At 45.9% G+C, this 14,893-nt stretch overlaps 1 protein-coding gene across 1 annotated transcript; it reads right to left on the bottom strand.

The window, feature by feature from the left end:
• Positions 1-424: 424 nt before the first annotated feature.
• On the bottom strand, positions 425-12,586 carry DACT2 (dishevelled binding antagonist of beta catenin 2). The gene is made up of 4 exons (XM_059835504.1): positions 12,332-12,586; positions 6,284-6,416; positions 4,548-4,835; positions 425-2,371 (listed from the first exon to the last, which is right to left on the bottom strand). Exons 1-4 carry the CDS (start codon positions 12,569-12,571, stop codon positions 570-572), a joined length of 2,463 nt encoding a protein of 820 aa, XP_059691487.1. The 5' UTR covers positions 12,572-12,586; the 3' UTR covers positions 425-569.
• Positions 12,587-14,893: the final 2,307 nt, after the last annotated feature.

Below are 14,893 nucleotides of genomic sequence, written 5' to 3'. Positions count from 1 at the left end.
GTTTTTACAGAAGAAGAGACTTGTCCTCCTGATATTTGGGAGAAGGTAGGGGATGGTTGTTCTGAAAGTAAAACTATGGAGAGCACTGAGAGTTTTTCCATATGAGCAGTGACAGCTGGATGGTTAATGCAGACTTCAGACTGCAAAGAATTCCTCACAAGAGGGAGGGATGATACCAAATATCCAGTTGGGAAGAGCCCCTCTTCTTGGGAAGCCTTTGTGTCTGGGACTATTCTGTGGGTGCATATGGTCAACAAACCATCAGGAGACTGCCAGTAAAATCTTATGGCAAAGGTTGTTTTCATTTTCACCACGGTGACCTTTCAGCATAGTAAAAAAAGGCATCACACAATATACACAGATCCATATTTACAGAATAAATGGCAAAAGAGGAAATTAGATACAGTGACATTTATGTCCAGGCATTAACAAACAAGACCCCTTGTGTTGATTCAGGGGTTATTCACAGTTCATTTAAGTAAGTCCTTTTCTCTTCACATGGGTTCTCTTGTTTTGCAAATGAGAGCCTGCAGGACGTCTCACTGTAAGAAACAGATGTCTGCTCTCCCTTAAACCATGGTCATGACCTTCAGAGAGGAAGGTTGGAATCTCCTAATCTTCTTCTTTAGTGCCTTTGAAGCTTTGATGCGACAGATTTTGGGCACCGGGGGAAGAGGCTTGGAAGAGGCCTGGACAGTCCCCGGTTGTCTGACTGAACCTTCAGGCCAAATCAGCTCACTTTCATCCGCCTCATCATAGTCAAGGGCAAGGCTGCTACTGTTACTGCTGCCATCTGAATCACTTTCACTGGACTCACTGTCCCCGAAACGGTTAGTCGTGAAATCGCTGACCTCCCCTTCGCTGGTCTCTGCAATGGTGGAGTGAAAGAGGGAAGCACACTCTGCAGAATACTCGGAGTGGTCTGACTCGCTTTTGGCATAAAGTCCGTGGCGCTGACTCTTGGAGCGAGCCCTCATACTGACAGTGCGCAGGACACCAGCCCTCCTTGCTGGCTGCCTTGGTGCTCCCAGGCCAAAGCTACCAGAGAGGCTGGACAGGTGGGCCTTGGCAGAGATCTCCACTGTGGACTGCCACTTGCGCTGCTTCTTCTTGTTGGCTGTGTCTACACAAGCTGCTTCGAGGGAATACAGTGCATTGGCAGACGCCCTGTAGAGCTCTGGCCTGGATGGCACACTGGGGAGCCCGACCTGTACAGGGAACAGGCTAGACTCCGAGCACGACCTGCCAGTCACGCCACCAGAATACGAAGGTCTCCGCAGAAGGCTCTTCGCTCCATGTGGTCTTTGGGGCTGATTCCATTCAGCAGGCAGCCTGGCAGCTCCATGGACCCCTTTCACCTTCTCCATGCAAAAGGCTTGCTTCCCAGGCCGTAGTACCTTTTCACTGTTCCTCCTCTTTATCTTCACTGCCTTTGTTCTGGAGCTGGCAAACTTGACCCGGACTTGGTGGGATTCTGCAGGGACGAACTGAGCATGAACGAACTCACTTCGTGCCACTCGCTCATGACCCCCGGCGTTAGCCAATTTGGCATTGCCACACCTTTTGAGGGGCAGCTTTCTGGGTGGGATGGCTTTAGCATTCCATGTGCCCGGGCTGGAGTCCTCCTGGCACAGCTGCGAGCTGGATGAACTGCACTCCACGCTGCTCTCCATTGCTTCTGCCAGAGGAGAGCCCCTTGCTGCTGACTTGGCAGGATAACAACTATTCACAGCTGATGGCTCCGTGTCAGGCCGAGTGGATGGCTGTTCTTCATTCACACAGTGCATGGTCTCCTGCTGCTTGGCACATTCCCCCTCTGGCACCTCTCTCTGCAGCTTCCCTTCAGCTTTGTTACTTTCCAGAGAACTCACTTGTTTTTCCAGCTGGCTACTGCTGCTAATTTTCACTCCACCAGCGCTGGGGGTTATAATTAGTCTCTGGTGCATTGTGGCTGGCTGACTCTTTGTTGAAACCCACTCACTGGCATCAGCCCGACTGTTCCCTTTGCATCTCGTCAGCTGCAGTAATTTATTGATGTAACCCCTTGCCCCTGGCTTGGCCTCAGCAGTTGGCCTAGTCCTAATCAAGATGGGACCTGTCGCACTAGGCATGGGTTTGCTGGGAGGAGCCTGGAGGTCTGCTTCTGGGGATGTCCCCACCAGGGAGAAAAGGGGACTTTGTAAAGCCACCGCATGAAGGGGGCTTGGGTAAGGGTACACGTCAATGCCATTCTTGGAGACCAAGTCGTTCTGGAATTTGGGGTCCACGCTGAGCAAGTGCATGTCTCCGGCATGGCACAGAGGCAATACAGATTTGGGATCTGTCCCTTTCTGAAATCTAGTGTCTGCTGGAATGAGTCTTTCCAAGTCACCTACACAGCGGATGAAAATAAATAACCTAATTAAATCACAGACAACTACATTTTCAGAGGCATGTGCTAACTTTTACTAAAATCGGTAGCATGAATGAATAAAATAGTTTCAGTCCTCCAAGATCACTGGATTACGTCAAGGCTTTTATTCACCTGAGCGTAGTGGAGATTAGAATGCCTTTTAATGCCGATAATAAAACTCATGCCTTTTCAGGAAATTTAAACTGTGCTACTTGCATAAAAGTAAATCTGTGCATATATAAAAATGTTCTAGAATGTCACAGACTAACAGGAACCCAAGCAACTAAACAAAAATAAGGGATTATTTTTATTTCTTAGCACGGATAAAAAGTGAATCAAACACGCAGAAAGCCTGAAGCTGAATGTCATGTAGAATTATCCAATACAACAGATACAGTTTTTGAACACTTTCCCCCAAGGATAGGATAAAGACTTCCTCTGGATATATGACTATAATGCAGAAATTCCTGAAATTTCCAGCATGCAGAGTCAATGGCATTTTTTTTTAAAGTGGTTAAATTTGAATTCCAGCTTTTCCTCCAAACCTTTTCTATCACATCTTGGGAAAATCTATAGCACTCAACCAGCTGCTTTAAAAGGACTTAAGCAGACACTAGGTTATAGTGTTTCTTAACCTCTTGAATGCTGGAAGCTGTAATTGTTTATTCTTTTGCATTTTGCTTTAGTAAGGCATTTGTAAACAGAAGCACTCAACGGACACAGGAGAGCCATTAAGACTCAGGTGTCCCATAGGCCAGAGAGTGATGTGATTCTACTTTTCCTTAACCCCTAATCCAATGAAACCTCCTAACTGGATCTCTCATTTCATTTGATAGCAACATTACCAGTCTCATGCCTTTCTCAAGTAACTAACTTCTTAGAATATTTAATTCCAGAAAGAAATATTCAGAGGTTTTAATAAAAGGCAGAAAATCAGAAATGCCATAATTCTATGTGTGGGTTTTTTAAAAGTCAACCTGAAGGATATAGAAGAATGGACTAAAGAACCTTTACTTTGACAGAGGAAAAAATCTAAGGGTAACTACTCAGGCAGATGGGAGGCTCAGTCCCTAAAGATGCCATTTATAGCCACCAATTCAGAGCTCTTAAATTTTGGAGTACTGTCAAGGTTGCTGGAAGTTACACTTGACTGTTGCACCTTCCTCTCAGGAGCATCTCCAGTGTGCTGAGAGGATAGGCTGCGTTCTTGTGTGAAGCAAGACTATTCCATCCAGACAAGTCATTGACAGAGAGCTATGGTGCTGTGTTACCTCTGGTAGCAAGACTACTGGAACCATGTGCAGTTAGCTTGGATTTCTCTGTACAACAGTGCAGACTTCAGTGACAACAAATCCTCAGTTAACTGATTTCCTGGCTGCTTCATGCTACCAAGAAACCCAACCATCAAATCCAACCACGTATTTCACTTACAGTGACTATTTCTGTCCTGTGACAGGAAGCTTTTGAAAGACTTCAAAATTTGGTATTGTCTGCAGTGTCCTACACTTACAGACCCGCTACAGCAAAGATTAGCTTGACGATTTCTCAAACAACCAGACCTGCTACAGCAAAGATTAGGTTGACGATTTCCCAAACAACATATTTTCATAATCAAAATTCTTTAGGAAATTGTTGGCAGTGTGTAGTGGTGCTCTCTTGTGCAAACAAACGAGGAAGGTGTCAAAAGAATACTGTGCTTGTGGCGTCTCAGCAACCTTTCTGCTTGCCACTGAAAGAAAAGGCAATTGATTTGTACTTGCAGTTACCACCTCTAATTTTGAATTCACCTTATATTTTTCATACATCCCTGCACCTTCACACAAGGTATTTCAAATACTGCAATTTTTCTGATTTCACAAGCAGGTAAATTAAAGTATCTCAACATTCATTACAATTTTATCTCATGCACTTAAATATTTTTCCATTTCTAAATGCATATGTCCTTGTACTTGTTATTCTTTAGAAGTATCTGAGTATGGGGACAAGTGAAAGTTGGACAGTAAATGGTTTGGCTCTGCGGTTTCGATTAATTCTCACTTTGTGTATTGAAAATGAGTGCTATATATCGATTACACGTTGGTATATTAGGTCCTAAAAGTAATAACCAGGATTCTGCCCTTCTCTTGAATGAGCATCCAGTTCTGCAGTCGATTACCTGTGGAAACTGGCCTTGGTCGGGACCTGGAAGGAGTCCCAGAAACGTCTGTGCTAGCTGTAATCCGACATCCATCGCTGACATAGGTTCCCTGCTGTTGGAAGCTGGTGGTGTGCACAGTACTTTCATCTGCAGACTTGGGTCGGTAATCAAACACACTGAGCCTTGCTTTAGGGTTTTGAGAGCCAGGCAAGAGACTGGTGTGGGAGGAGGAGATGGACTCACTGTACACAGAGGTACACGAATTGGAGAGTGAGCAAGAACCACCATCGCTCAGGTCATAGAAGCCTGCAGAGTTAAAATAAATAGGAAGATATTTCTTATTTACAGTAACTAAACATGCTCTGTGGAAGAAAAATGCAGAGAATAAAATAAATCTTCATTTGCTATGTGCCACAGGCCTAAATTTTTAATCATTTATTTGGGTAACTTTAGCAGAGGTATACTCTAATTCAACCATCTTTTATTGGGCTTCTGCATATTTACTTAGGCCCTGAGCCAGCTTAGCACGCACATGCATGCTTGGTTCTGAGGGCGGGATGGGGTGAAGTGCAGCACCATCACGCCCAGTTCTTCACTGGAGAACGTCTTTGGGGACTCTTATGCAACTGGTGTAAAATAGGGCTGTCTTACGCTGTTGTAACTTGTGCTAGGTGCATACAAGCACATCTTGGATGGGAAAGTAGAGTAAAACTAGCCTGTGATCAGAGCTGCCAAGCCTGTGATAGCTAGAATGTCTAAAGGCAGAGAATGGAGGCTATCTTCCCTCTCCAGGTCTTGCAATCATTGCCAATTAATTATGGAAGTACTAAAAAAGGCTCTGCATAACTCAAGATAGGTATTTTTCTTATTCCTCTCTATATAAAGCAAACAGAAAAGGAAGCTGTTTCCTTTTGAACTGTGTGTATGTGCCTAAGCGCACAACTCCTGAACACTCAACAGAAACTTGCACTTTTTATACCCACTCAAAGTACCAGGCTGCAAATCCGTATGCTGTAAATAAAAAAATTCTCTTCTTGTCTCACTGAAGACAAGGCTTTTCAAAATTCTGTTTAAGAAGAGGTATTCCGATTGTCCCAGACTAGATAACAGAAACTGGTTTCAACAGACATCATAGCTATATAGTCTGCAGTCCATCTCTCTCTGTGAATCAGACCAGACACCTGAAACTCAATCGCTTTCTGTCCGTGAGAGCTTTAGTCAGCAAACTGTTGGGGTGGTTTTTCTCGGTGTCTTTTAATAGAGCTGTTTCTTTTTTATATAAATGATCAAACATTCATTTGGCCAGAGCACTGCAGTGGTAGTGATCTTCAAAGCCTTAGTGAGGTTCAGGACCCTTCTTGGATTCAAGCAGAGCACTGACATGGATGTTGGTCTCCTTTACTTCTAGTAAGTACTCTAGCCACTTTGCCAATGGTCATTCTGCACTGGACAAGGTAATTAATTAATAATCTGTCTCCTCCTCCTTCCATTTATGACTAAAATGTCCATTTTGAAATAAAAAAAATCCAGAAAAAAATACTGTTTTAGTGAATAAGCGTTTTCCAACTAAATCAACTTTGCAGGAAAATTCCCACCAGCTCTGTGAGTGTGCTCTGCGCCACATGACTGCTCTCCATCTCAGCCATGGGGCACTGTTTCTGACCAAACAATACAGAGAGTTTTGCTTTGCAGCTGACACCCTTCAGTTCTCCTAGCACCACGACCCTGGGAATAAATGACCAAGTGCACATTACCTGAGCTGGGCCGGCTGTCACTATCCAAGTATTCACTGGAGGTCTTACTGACGTCCAATTTCAGCTCACTTATTCGCTGGTCTAGCTGATCCAGGTGGCTTTTCAAGCCGACATCCTGTCTCCTCAAACGAGACTAATTCACAAGTCGAGGGAAGAAGGAGGAAATGAAGAATAATCACAGTTAGAATCTCAGTGGCAACGCATGAATTCAAACCATCTGTGCCGGACAGATTATGCTCTCACGAAGTGTTTTGCTTAGCTAGGGACTGTTGCAATTGGCTCTCTGTAACGAGACTGACCTAACGGACAAGTAAAAAAAATTCTCTTTCTCAGTATATAATGTCTTCTGCCCAGCTGAACATGTTCTCAAAACTTTTCATACTGAATATACTTACTTTAACCTTTGGCGTTTTTGTTACACCTATGGCAGGAACTGTATCTCAAGAGGATGGCAATCTTTTAACTAATCAACTTATTAATATATGCACTGGCTTTTGCCATACACTGCCTCTGAGCAGAGGATGAGATAAATGTTATGGATTGTATGCATGAACTCTAAGATGCTGCCTGATGAAAGGAAACTGCTGTATGTAAAAGTATCTTATTGCCACACAAAGTAAAGGCAGCATACTAATTTCTGTAAAACCCTTGGCTTTGATGACGTATCTTTATAGTTGAAAGGGTACACTGAACGACTTGTGGCATCTATTTTGCTGAAAGTTTTCCTTGCATGTCTCATGGCTAGATATTTTCACACATTTTATGCAAGGATAAGGCGGCATTTGAATACTGCTGTGAAAATGACTGTATTTAAAATAAATGGTGTCCCAAGCTTGTGAATAATCCTTCAGAAGACAGCAACAAGGTCCTTTGCCTACTGCAATTACTGACCAGGCTGATCTGAAGTAACAGCTCCTGCAGTTGCTCCCCCAGTATTTATGCTGTCAATTTGGCGAGGCAGATGGCCAGGTGTTAGGTACCAGCCAAAGAACCACGGTTGGTTTCTGTCACAAACTTCTCACATGACACTTGGCAAATTATCTAGGTCCAGCCACTATTTAGGCAGCTTCTAATTATATCACACCTCACCATCCATCCAACAGTACTTTACAGAAAAGTGGTCTCTTGAAGTTGGTTGTAAAGTTGTGCTCACATCTCTTGAGGGGCTGTGTTTCCATTCAGTAATGGCAAGAAAAACTGGACTAAGATTCTTCTTCACATGTACATTTCAGATTTAAAAATACAAGTGGTAGTTCAAGCAGCATTTCCAACCCCAAATATGAAAAAATATAATCTAGGTACCTTGAACTAATTAAAGTATCTGCAAAATTAAATGACATGCAGAAAATCAAAATCAGTATGTACACATTTTCAACTCCACTTCGTGTTCGGATTATTCAGCTTTTAATAATTACATTTTTAGGTTTCTCCATAGCTATAAATACTAAAAGCAAGGAAAGCTAAGACCCTTAGGTAATTGGTAAATGATTAGAAATTGGGATTCAAGGAAAAGAGAAAAAAGACAGATGCCCTGAGTCTCACAAGCCAACTGTTATGGCTGGTGATGCTACTGAGAAGAATAAAAAGGTACTTCTACCATGCTTTTATGGAGAACTGGAGAAAATATGAGACACAAGAAATAAAGCCCCTTTTTGTTAGTGTCACGCATCCAGAAAGGTTTAAGTTCAAGAGGCTCCTTATTGCTTCCTAGGAAAACCCGTGGTGATTTTCCCTCTTCCTGTTTCATATAAACAAAAAGGAAGGGAAGAACTGGATAATAAAGGAGATTTTCTGTCCCATCTGAATGATGAATGTATGACCTCCTCAGTACTTCTTTATTTCCTTTATGGTGAAAAAGCAAAAACACACCATGCCTCCTTCAATCCCACCTACTCAGGAAATCACTAAGTTTTGTTTTCACGGCTGGAATTAATTGCTTAATGATTAATGTTTTGCCAGCCAATCCCTCAGTCTGTGGTTTCTGATTAATGACAGAGAGGCCACAAGGCTCTCAGGTATTCAAAGATTATTTATTATTCCTCCAGGTTCTGTCTGCGCTTTCACAGCATTTTAACCAACACACATGATTTACATCATCATTTTTAACCCTTTTATGGTGTCTCACACCATTGGGTTTTCATGTTTCCGGCAGACTTCGTAGCTTTGATCTTTCAGTTAACTCCTTCTGCACTCCAAGAGGAGAAGCATTCCTCAAACCATTTGGATGACTTTTCCGGTGTGTTTGCTTGAGGTTGTTACTGCTCTAATAACCACGCTAAGCAGGACCCAAAACAATAAACCCTAAACACACTCTTTCTCAATTCACAACATGAATTTTACATGAGACGAAACCTTGCAGGTGAAACTATCTGTTTGCTTCGGGCAATGCAGCTGTGAAGACTTCTGTACAGTGCACAGTGCAGGACCAGACTTTCCAAATCAACTTGTACTATTGATGGCCTACAGTTTTTGGGAGCCCAATCTGGGATATTGTCATACCACTCATTTTCCAGAAGGAAGAACACTCTCTGAAAAGCAGGTTCCTTTAAGACAACACAAATTGGCACCCCAAATCAAGGCACCAAAAACCACTGGTCATACTTTACTATTCTTCTCAACTATTAATCTCTTCAGTTAAAGGGGGGCTTGGCATCTATTGGTTGTAGATGAGCACCTGACAATTTTATTAATCTAACTGTATTTTGGAATCGACAAAAGATAGCATTAATCTTACCCAGTTTTGCCTATCTAAAATCTATTCACCCTTGGGTCTTTTTGTAACTGATGGTGCAAAGCTGCCAGTTTCAGAGGAAAATTAATTTCACCTATCCCAGACTCTTATTCTAAAGTGAGGTGAATTCCTTCTGGAAGCATCTCTCTCTCACTTGACAAAAACTTTAAGTTAGTTTAATATTAAAATAAAAAATTTTAAAATCCATGGTTTAAAAGATGTTTTCTTCTATTTAAAACTATCTAAAGGGGAAAAAAATCTGTGCAAAATGCAGGGTACCAAGTGGTTTTCTTTCCTTTCAATATAATGTGTCCCTTCCCACATTTTTATAACGTCATAAGCCACCTGGAAGCTTGCAAAACAAAATCATCAGATTCAAACCCAATCAACCAATTTTTATAAATATGTTCTCTGAGGAAACAGCTGAGAAAATACTGGATGCTGCAGCCTTAGTTATCCATCTACTTTGGCGCTGAAAATGCAGATTTCTTTCTTCGTATGAGCCTGAATTTGCACGTCTTCTTTTCCCTCTATGTCACCATGCTATAGTTTGGCCAAGAGACTAGTTTAGCACCTCTGGGATGACTAGCATCACTTAACTCTGCTTCTTTTCTGCTACAGAGAGTTGATCCTGCCTGCATGGTAGTAACTTGCAGCTGCCAGAAGAGCCCCTGGCCACCAAAAAGAGCCACTGGCTAAGGCGAAGAAGGTCATGACTGCTAGGGGCAGCAGAAAGCCTGCAGCCTTGCTGTCTACAGCAGACTGCTGGAAAGGCCAGCTGCTGTCTGTCACTCGTACCTGTTGTTGGGGAAGAGATTGGGATGCTGGAGTGGCATCCACACGTGGTCCCTACAGCATTTGAAGTCTCAGCGCCACCCATTCCCACTAGTGGCACTTGACTCCTTAAGGGTATTGCCTCTGCTCTTCTGTTTCTCACCTTACTGTTAAAGCAGAAGCCTGGCTTGATGCTTTATCTGCCTTGTTTCCATTGCTGAGATGCCTTGAGCCAGCATCAGCTGATACAGTTTCCCCATTTTACGTTGCAAGGACCAAACTTTTTATGAATTAAACCATGACCACACCAAAGCCCAGGGCTACAGCCCTACTTGAAACTTGGATCAAGATACACTGCAAGGCAAAGTTACATTTACATTGTTAATGAGTTTCTCAATCTAAAAGCTTATAGAGCAGTGATCACATACTCTATCGTCCATGGGCCAAGAACAACAACGATGAAGACGTAACACTCCCTGAGCAATGCTGTGCTTTGTATTTTCTGTTGGTTTTAGTTTTAACTTAATATCCTGTGATCATGAACAGAATTTTCAAGTGTTTTGAGTGCAATAAGCTGCTCATGAGTCACCAAGAAACAGTTTTCACAGCCGGTGGTCACTGAGTTCCTAGGATCTGTGGACCACTTCTAACAGGATTGTGAATAGCCTGTGTTCAACTGTGTTTCCTTTGCTATTGAACAGCTTTGAGGTATGCACCTCTACTCAAATATGTCTGCAATTTGCACAGGAAAAAAACAATGAAGGTACTAGGTATGCCAGTCTGCAAAGCTTCCAGCAGCCATGGGTCAATTGGATGAGCTTTGTATCACTACTTTAAGTATTCACACAACGGAATTTTTGCTGAAGAACCTGCCCCTGGATTTATGTAGTTCTGAGTCATCCCTCTCAAGCTTTATGAACACTCCCCTCCCAGGCACCCCCAGAAGACATGTTTCCCATAATTGCACTGGCACCTACTGGTGAAATCTGTCCCTCTCTGGCAGTGTGCTGACTTACTCCCATCCCACCCTCCTGACTCCTGCATTTCTGAAGGCAGCAATTAAAGGCCATTTTTTTCTTCCATTTTAATGGCTAGTTTCTCCCATGTCCTCGGAAAGCCTTGTAAGGTGCCAGTAAAGTCCTGACAAGCTAATCTTCTATTTTCCTATTTTATTTGAAAAATATATAAACAAATGAGTAATTAAAGCACAACAGCTGACATGAAAAAAGAACAGTCACAATGGGCAGAGGTCACTGGGTACTTCTGTTAAGCCAGTGGCCCCAGACAGGCAATAAATGCCTTCAATTTGTTCGTTTAGTTAAAAAAAAAGAAATAAAGTTGAGCCATTAGTTAAAATTATCAATGACAGGTAATCAAGTGGTTGGCAGTCCACTTGTCCTGCATTTTTTACTTTAATCAAGATATGCCCACTGCTGTGTTTTCACATGTGGTGGCTAGGTTTCCCTCAAGGTTAAAGCCAATTTTATTCCGAGATGCTGCCTGATAAAGCTGCCTACAGGGAGCTAATAACCGTGCTGTTTTCACACCTGATTGATAACTGACGGCCAAGGCTTGCACCAGTACAGGGAGGGAAAAGGCTCTGAACTAAGTCTGAGTTTACTGAAGTGTGTAATTGCCCATACTAGAGATTAAAGCCCTTTACCCTTTGATTGTTGTGTCACCTACGAAACTCGTTTCAGTCACAATTCAGTGGTTTTTTTCTCTTTCACAAAAAACGCATGCAAGCGGCCGATGTGACACTTCAAATACAAGGCCTGGCATTCAGTTATTCTTCTCTTTTGCTCACGCAATCCATGGCAAGAACAAAGTACTCCCGGCCCACAAACCCCTTCCCAGTGGACTGACTCCCACTGGCACACAACTGCGCGGGTGCACATAGGTGTACACACATAGGTGTACGCGCACACACCCATACCAAATCCCTGAGCACTTAGTCTATTTATGTGCATCTCACTCTGTGTGGCTTTTGATCTCCTATTCAAGCAGCCACTGCGATTAAAAGCTGAGCGCTCGCAAGCCTGATACATGTATTACTGAAGTTAATCATCTCCTACTCCTCGGCTCCGATGAATGAGCAATGCCGGGCAACAACCTCTCCTCAGCGCTCCTCCTGGCGCAGAGCCCTCTACCAACACTACGCATTTCGGGTCGATGAACACGCGCTCAGGTGAGCCTCGCCTGAGGAAAAGAAGCGACCGTTATAACGGCTGCGACGGGGACGGTCGCGGTCGCCGCAGGTCGCCCCAGCGACGACCCCCCGGGGCCCGCCGCTCGCACCTGCCCACGGGGGGAACCGCCGCCGGCGGGGCGGCAGGAGCCCGCGCCTACAGCACCCTCCTGCTCTCGGCCCCGAAACGGCGCCGGGGGCTCCCGAGGGGGAGCCGGGTGTCAGGCTGCCCGGCGCGGGGCGGCCCGGCGGCGCTCCCCTCTGCTCGCCCGCCCTCAGCACGGCGGCCCCGCAGGACCCCCGGAGGCAAGAAACGGGCGGCGGGGGCAGCGCGGCGCCCCGTCCCGTCCCTTACCAGCTGCTCCTTCAGGGCGGTGAGGGTGGCCTCCAGCCGGTGCTCCTTGCTGTGGGCGGACAGGGGCTGCTCTCCTCCGCCCGCCGCCGGCCGCTGCGGCATGGCCAGGGCGGCCCGCACCAGCTCCCGCTGCTTCTCCCGCAGCACCTGGAGCTCCTGGAGGCCGGCCAGGGCCGCCTGCAGCCTCTCGCCCACCCGGCCGCGATCCCAGCCGCCCGCCCGCGGGGCGCCCAGCAGCATGGTCAACGCTGGGCCGCGACCCCGGCCATGGCAGTGGGGCGGCGGGGAGACGGCGGGGCTGCTCCCGCCCCGGGCCGTGCTTGCGGCGACGGCCGCCCGCCCCGCTCTGCCGCTGGCACCAGAGCGAGTGAAGCGGGGCCGCGGCGGCTCCTGCGGTTTTGGAGGAGAGGTGGGGACGGGGGAGGGAGAGGGGGAGGGAGGGAAGGGAAGAGGGCTGCGGCTCCGGGCAGCGCCGGGGCCACCTCTCGGCGTGGATACGCGCAGAGAGGAGCCAGTGCCCGTGCGCTCCCTCCGCCCCGCGCGGGGGCGGCTCCCGCCTGCCCCTGCCCTGAGGGCAGACCTCGCCTCGTCCCCCGCCCCGGCGGCGCGGGGGGACGGGGTGCCCGCCCTGCCCCGGGAGAGAGCGCGGCCGGCGAGCCAGCACGCAGCACCGGGCCGGGAGCGCCCGGGCCGGGAGCGAGCTCCGGGGATGCTGCGGAGGCAGGACCCGAGCTCGTCGTCGTGCTGCAGCGGCGTGCAAATGAAAATGATGCGAGGATGTGGTGCGGTGAGCGCTGGCAGGTATAACGTTTCCCTCACAAAAATGTGGGGCTTGTAACTCCATCCCTTCCCCTCTTTGCTAGTGTTTCCTCTCAGGCACAGCATTGGCACTCCTCATCGTGCTCTCCAGAAGCCAACCAACTGGGATCTAATCACAAAAGTTATATTTTTTGTACCGAATTGTTGATTGTCACTTTGGAAGCAAGGCAGAGACCTGTTTTGTGAGATCAAGGTGTAGTTGAGCCCCCCAGAGAGTCATTTGCTTTAAATGGGACTTGAAAACACAGTTGGTCATGGAAATACAAGGTCATGGCGCTGTTCCTACCAAGAAATGCCTGTGTTTAAAGCTCCCAAGAGAGGCAGCTGCAGCTTCTTAGGAGGCAGCTGGTTAGCAGGCAGCAAAGCCAGTAGGTGTAGTCTGTAGTGATGCAGAGGGGGAGAAGAAGCTCTGATGCCAAGAGTCTGGTGAACACAGTGGAGACCATGCTACAGGAGACTAATTTTCTGCTGCCTATGCTGAAATAGGAAGCATTTGGATCCCACAGACCCTGAGGTCACTGTGTGCCACACTCACAAGGTTGAAATAATTTCAGGAAGAGCGTATGGTTCTCCATGAAGCAGTGAGCACGCACACAACCCATCTGTCTGTGGTTATCTTCTGTTCACCCTGTGGCGCATCTTTAAAAGCTAGCATACTTTAATGTGAATGCCACTTGACTTTGTGCTGGGATACATGAGTTGGGTGAGCAGGAACTGGTTGCTCTGTCATCTGTTCTTCAAGTAGCCTTCTTTCAACACCACGTGTGCGTGGCCATTTCAGCTGCTGAGACTGCAGCCAGCCTAGCTTTTCCTGTAGCAGTCCCTAGCTGTAGGAATGTTGGAAGCACTAGAGTAATGTCAAATCCAGCTCCTTGCTGGGGAGCCAAATTATTCATGTGTTTGTTCAGCAAGTCCCGTGCAATACATTATTTGATAGTCCCAGTAGGACGAAGCCTTTCTTTCACCATGTCACTTTCAACAGGTTTCATGTAGCTTGAAGATTTGAGAACAATATTTACGCTGAACAGTTGAACTATGTCAGAAGGGGTCCAGAGTAGTCCTATTCTGCCGTCATGCACAAATATTCACAAATGTCTGCAGCTGCAGATGGAACTGCAGGAACAGAAATGACTGATGGTCACAGCACTACAGTACTTGGTTAAAGTGTGTATGAGGTATGACATGTATGACATCATTTAAGGCATGTTTTGGGGTTTTTTCTTTCTCTTTAATGAATACACCTCTGCTCTTCGTCCTTCCCCATTCACCTTGCTGAACTTCGCTGTGCAGAGCAATGCCTCAGTGCCAGGATGACTGAACTCTTCATCTACAAGGTGGAAAGAAAAACTGAGTTCAAAACTGAGATGCTCTTGAAGGTGCTGACAAAAGGCAGCATGAAACACTGTCACCTCTTGGATAGAGCGTGGCAAACAACCGTCAGTGTGTGGCATGTGGCAAGAATCTTGCAAAATGCCATTGCAGGTATGAGGAGCTGAAGTGTTTTTGTAAATCACGTGGCTTGGCTCTTGTTAAAACAGACACACAGCACAGTTCCTTATTTTATGTTCTAACATGACCAAATAGGAGTCACCAACACAAATACCAGTTAGTATATACTTGCTAGGAGAATTAGATAATATAAGGTCATATATCTTTCTTTTCCTCCTTCCTTTACAAGGAACTGTTATCCCTTGCTCTTTGTTCTTCCTCTTCTTTCATCTTTTTATCTTTTCATACATTAAA

The sequence above is a fragment of the Gavia stellata genome, chromosome 2 (genome assembly GCF_030936135.1).
Source record: "Gavia stellata isolate bGavSte3 chromosome 2, bGavSte3.hap2, whole genome shotgun sequence".
Taxonomy (NCBI): Eukaryota; Metazoa; Chordata; class Aves; order Gaviiformes; family Gaviidae; genus Gavia; species Gavia stellata.
This window is presented reverse-complemented; position numbering and strand designations above follow the sequence as displayed.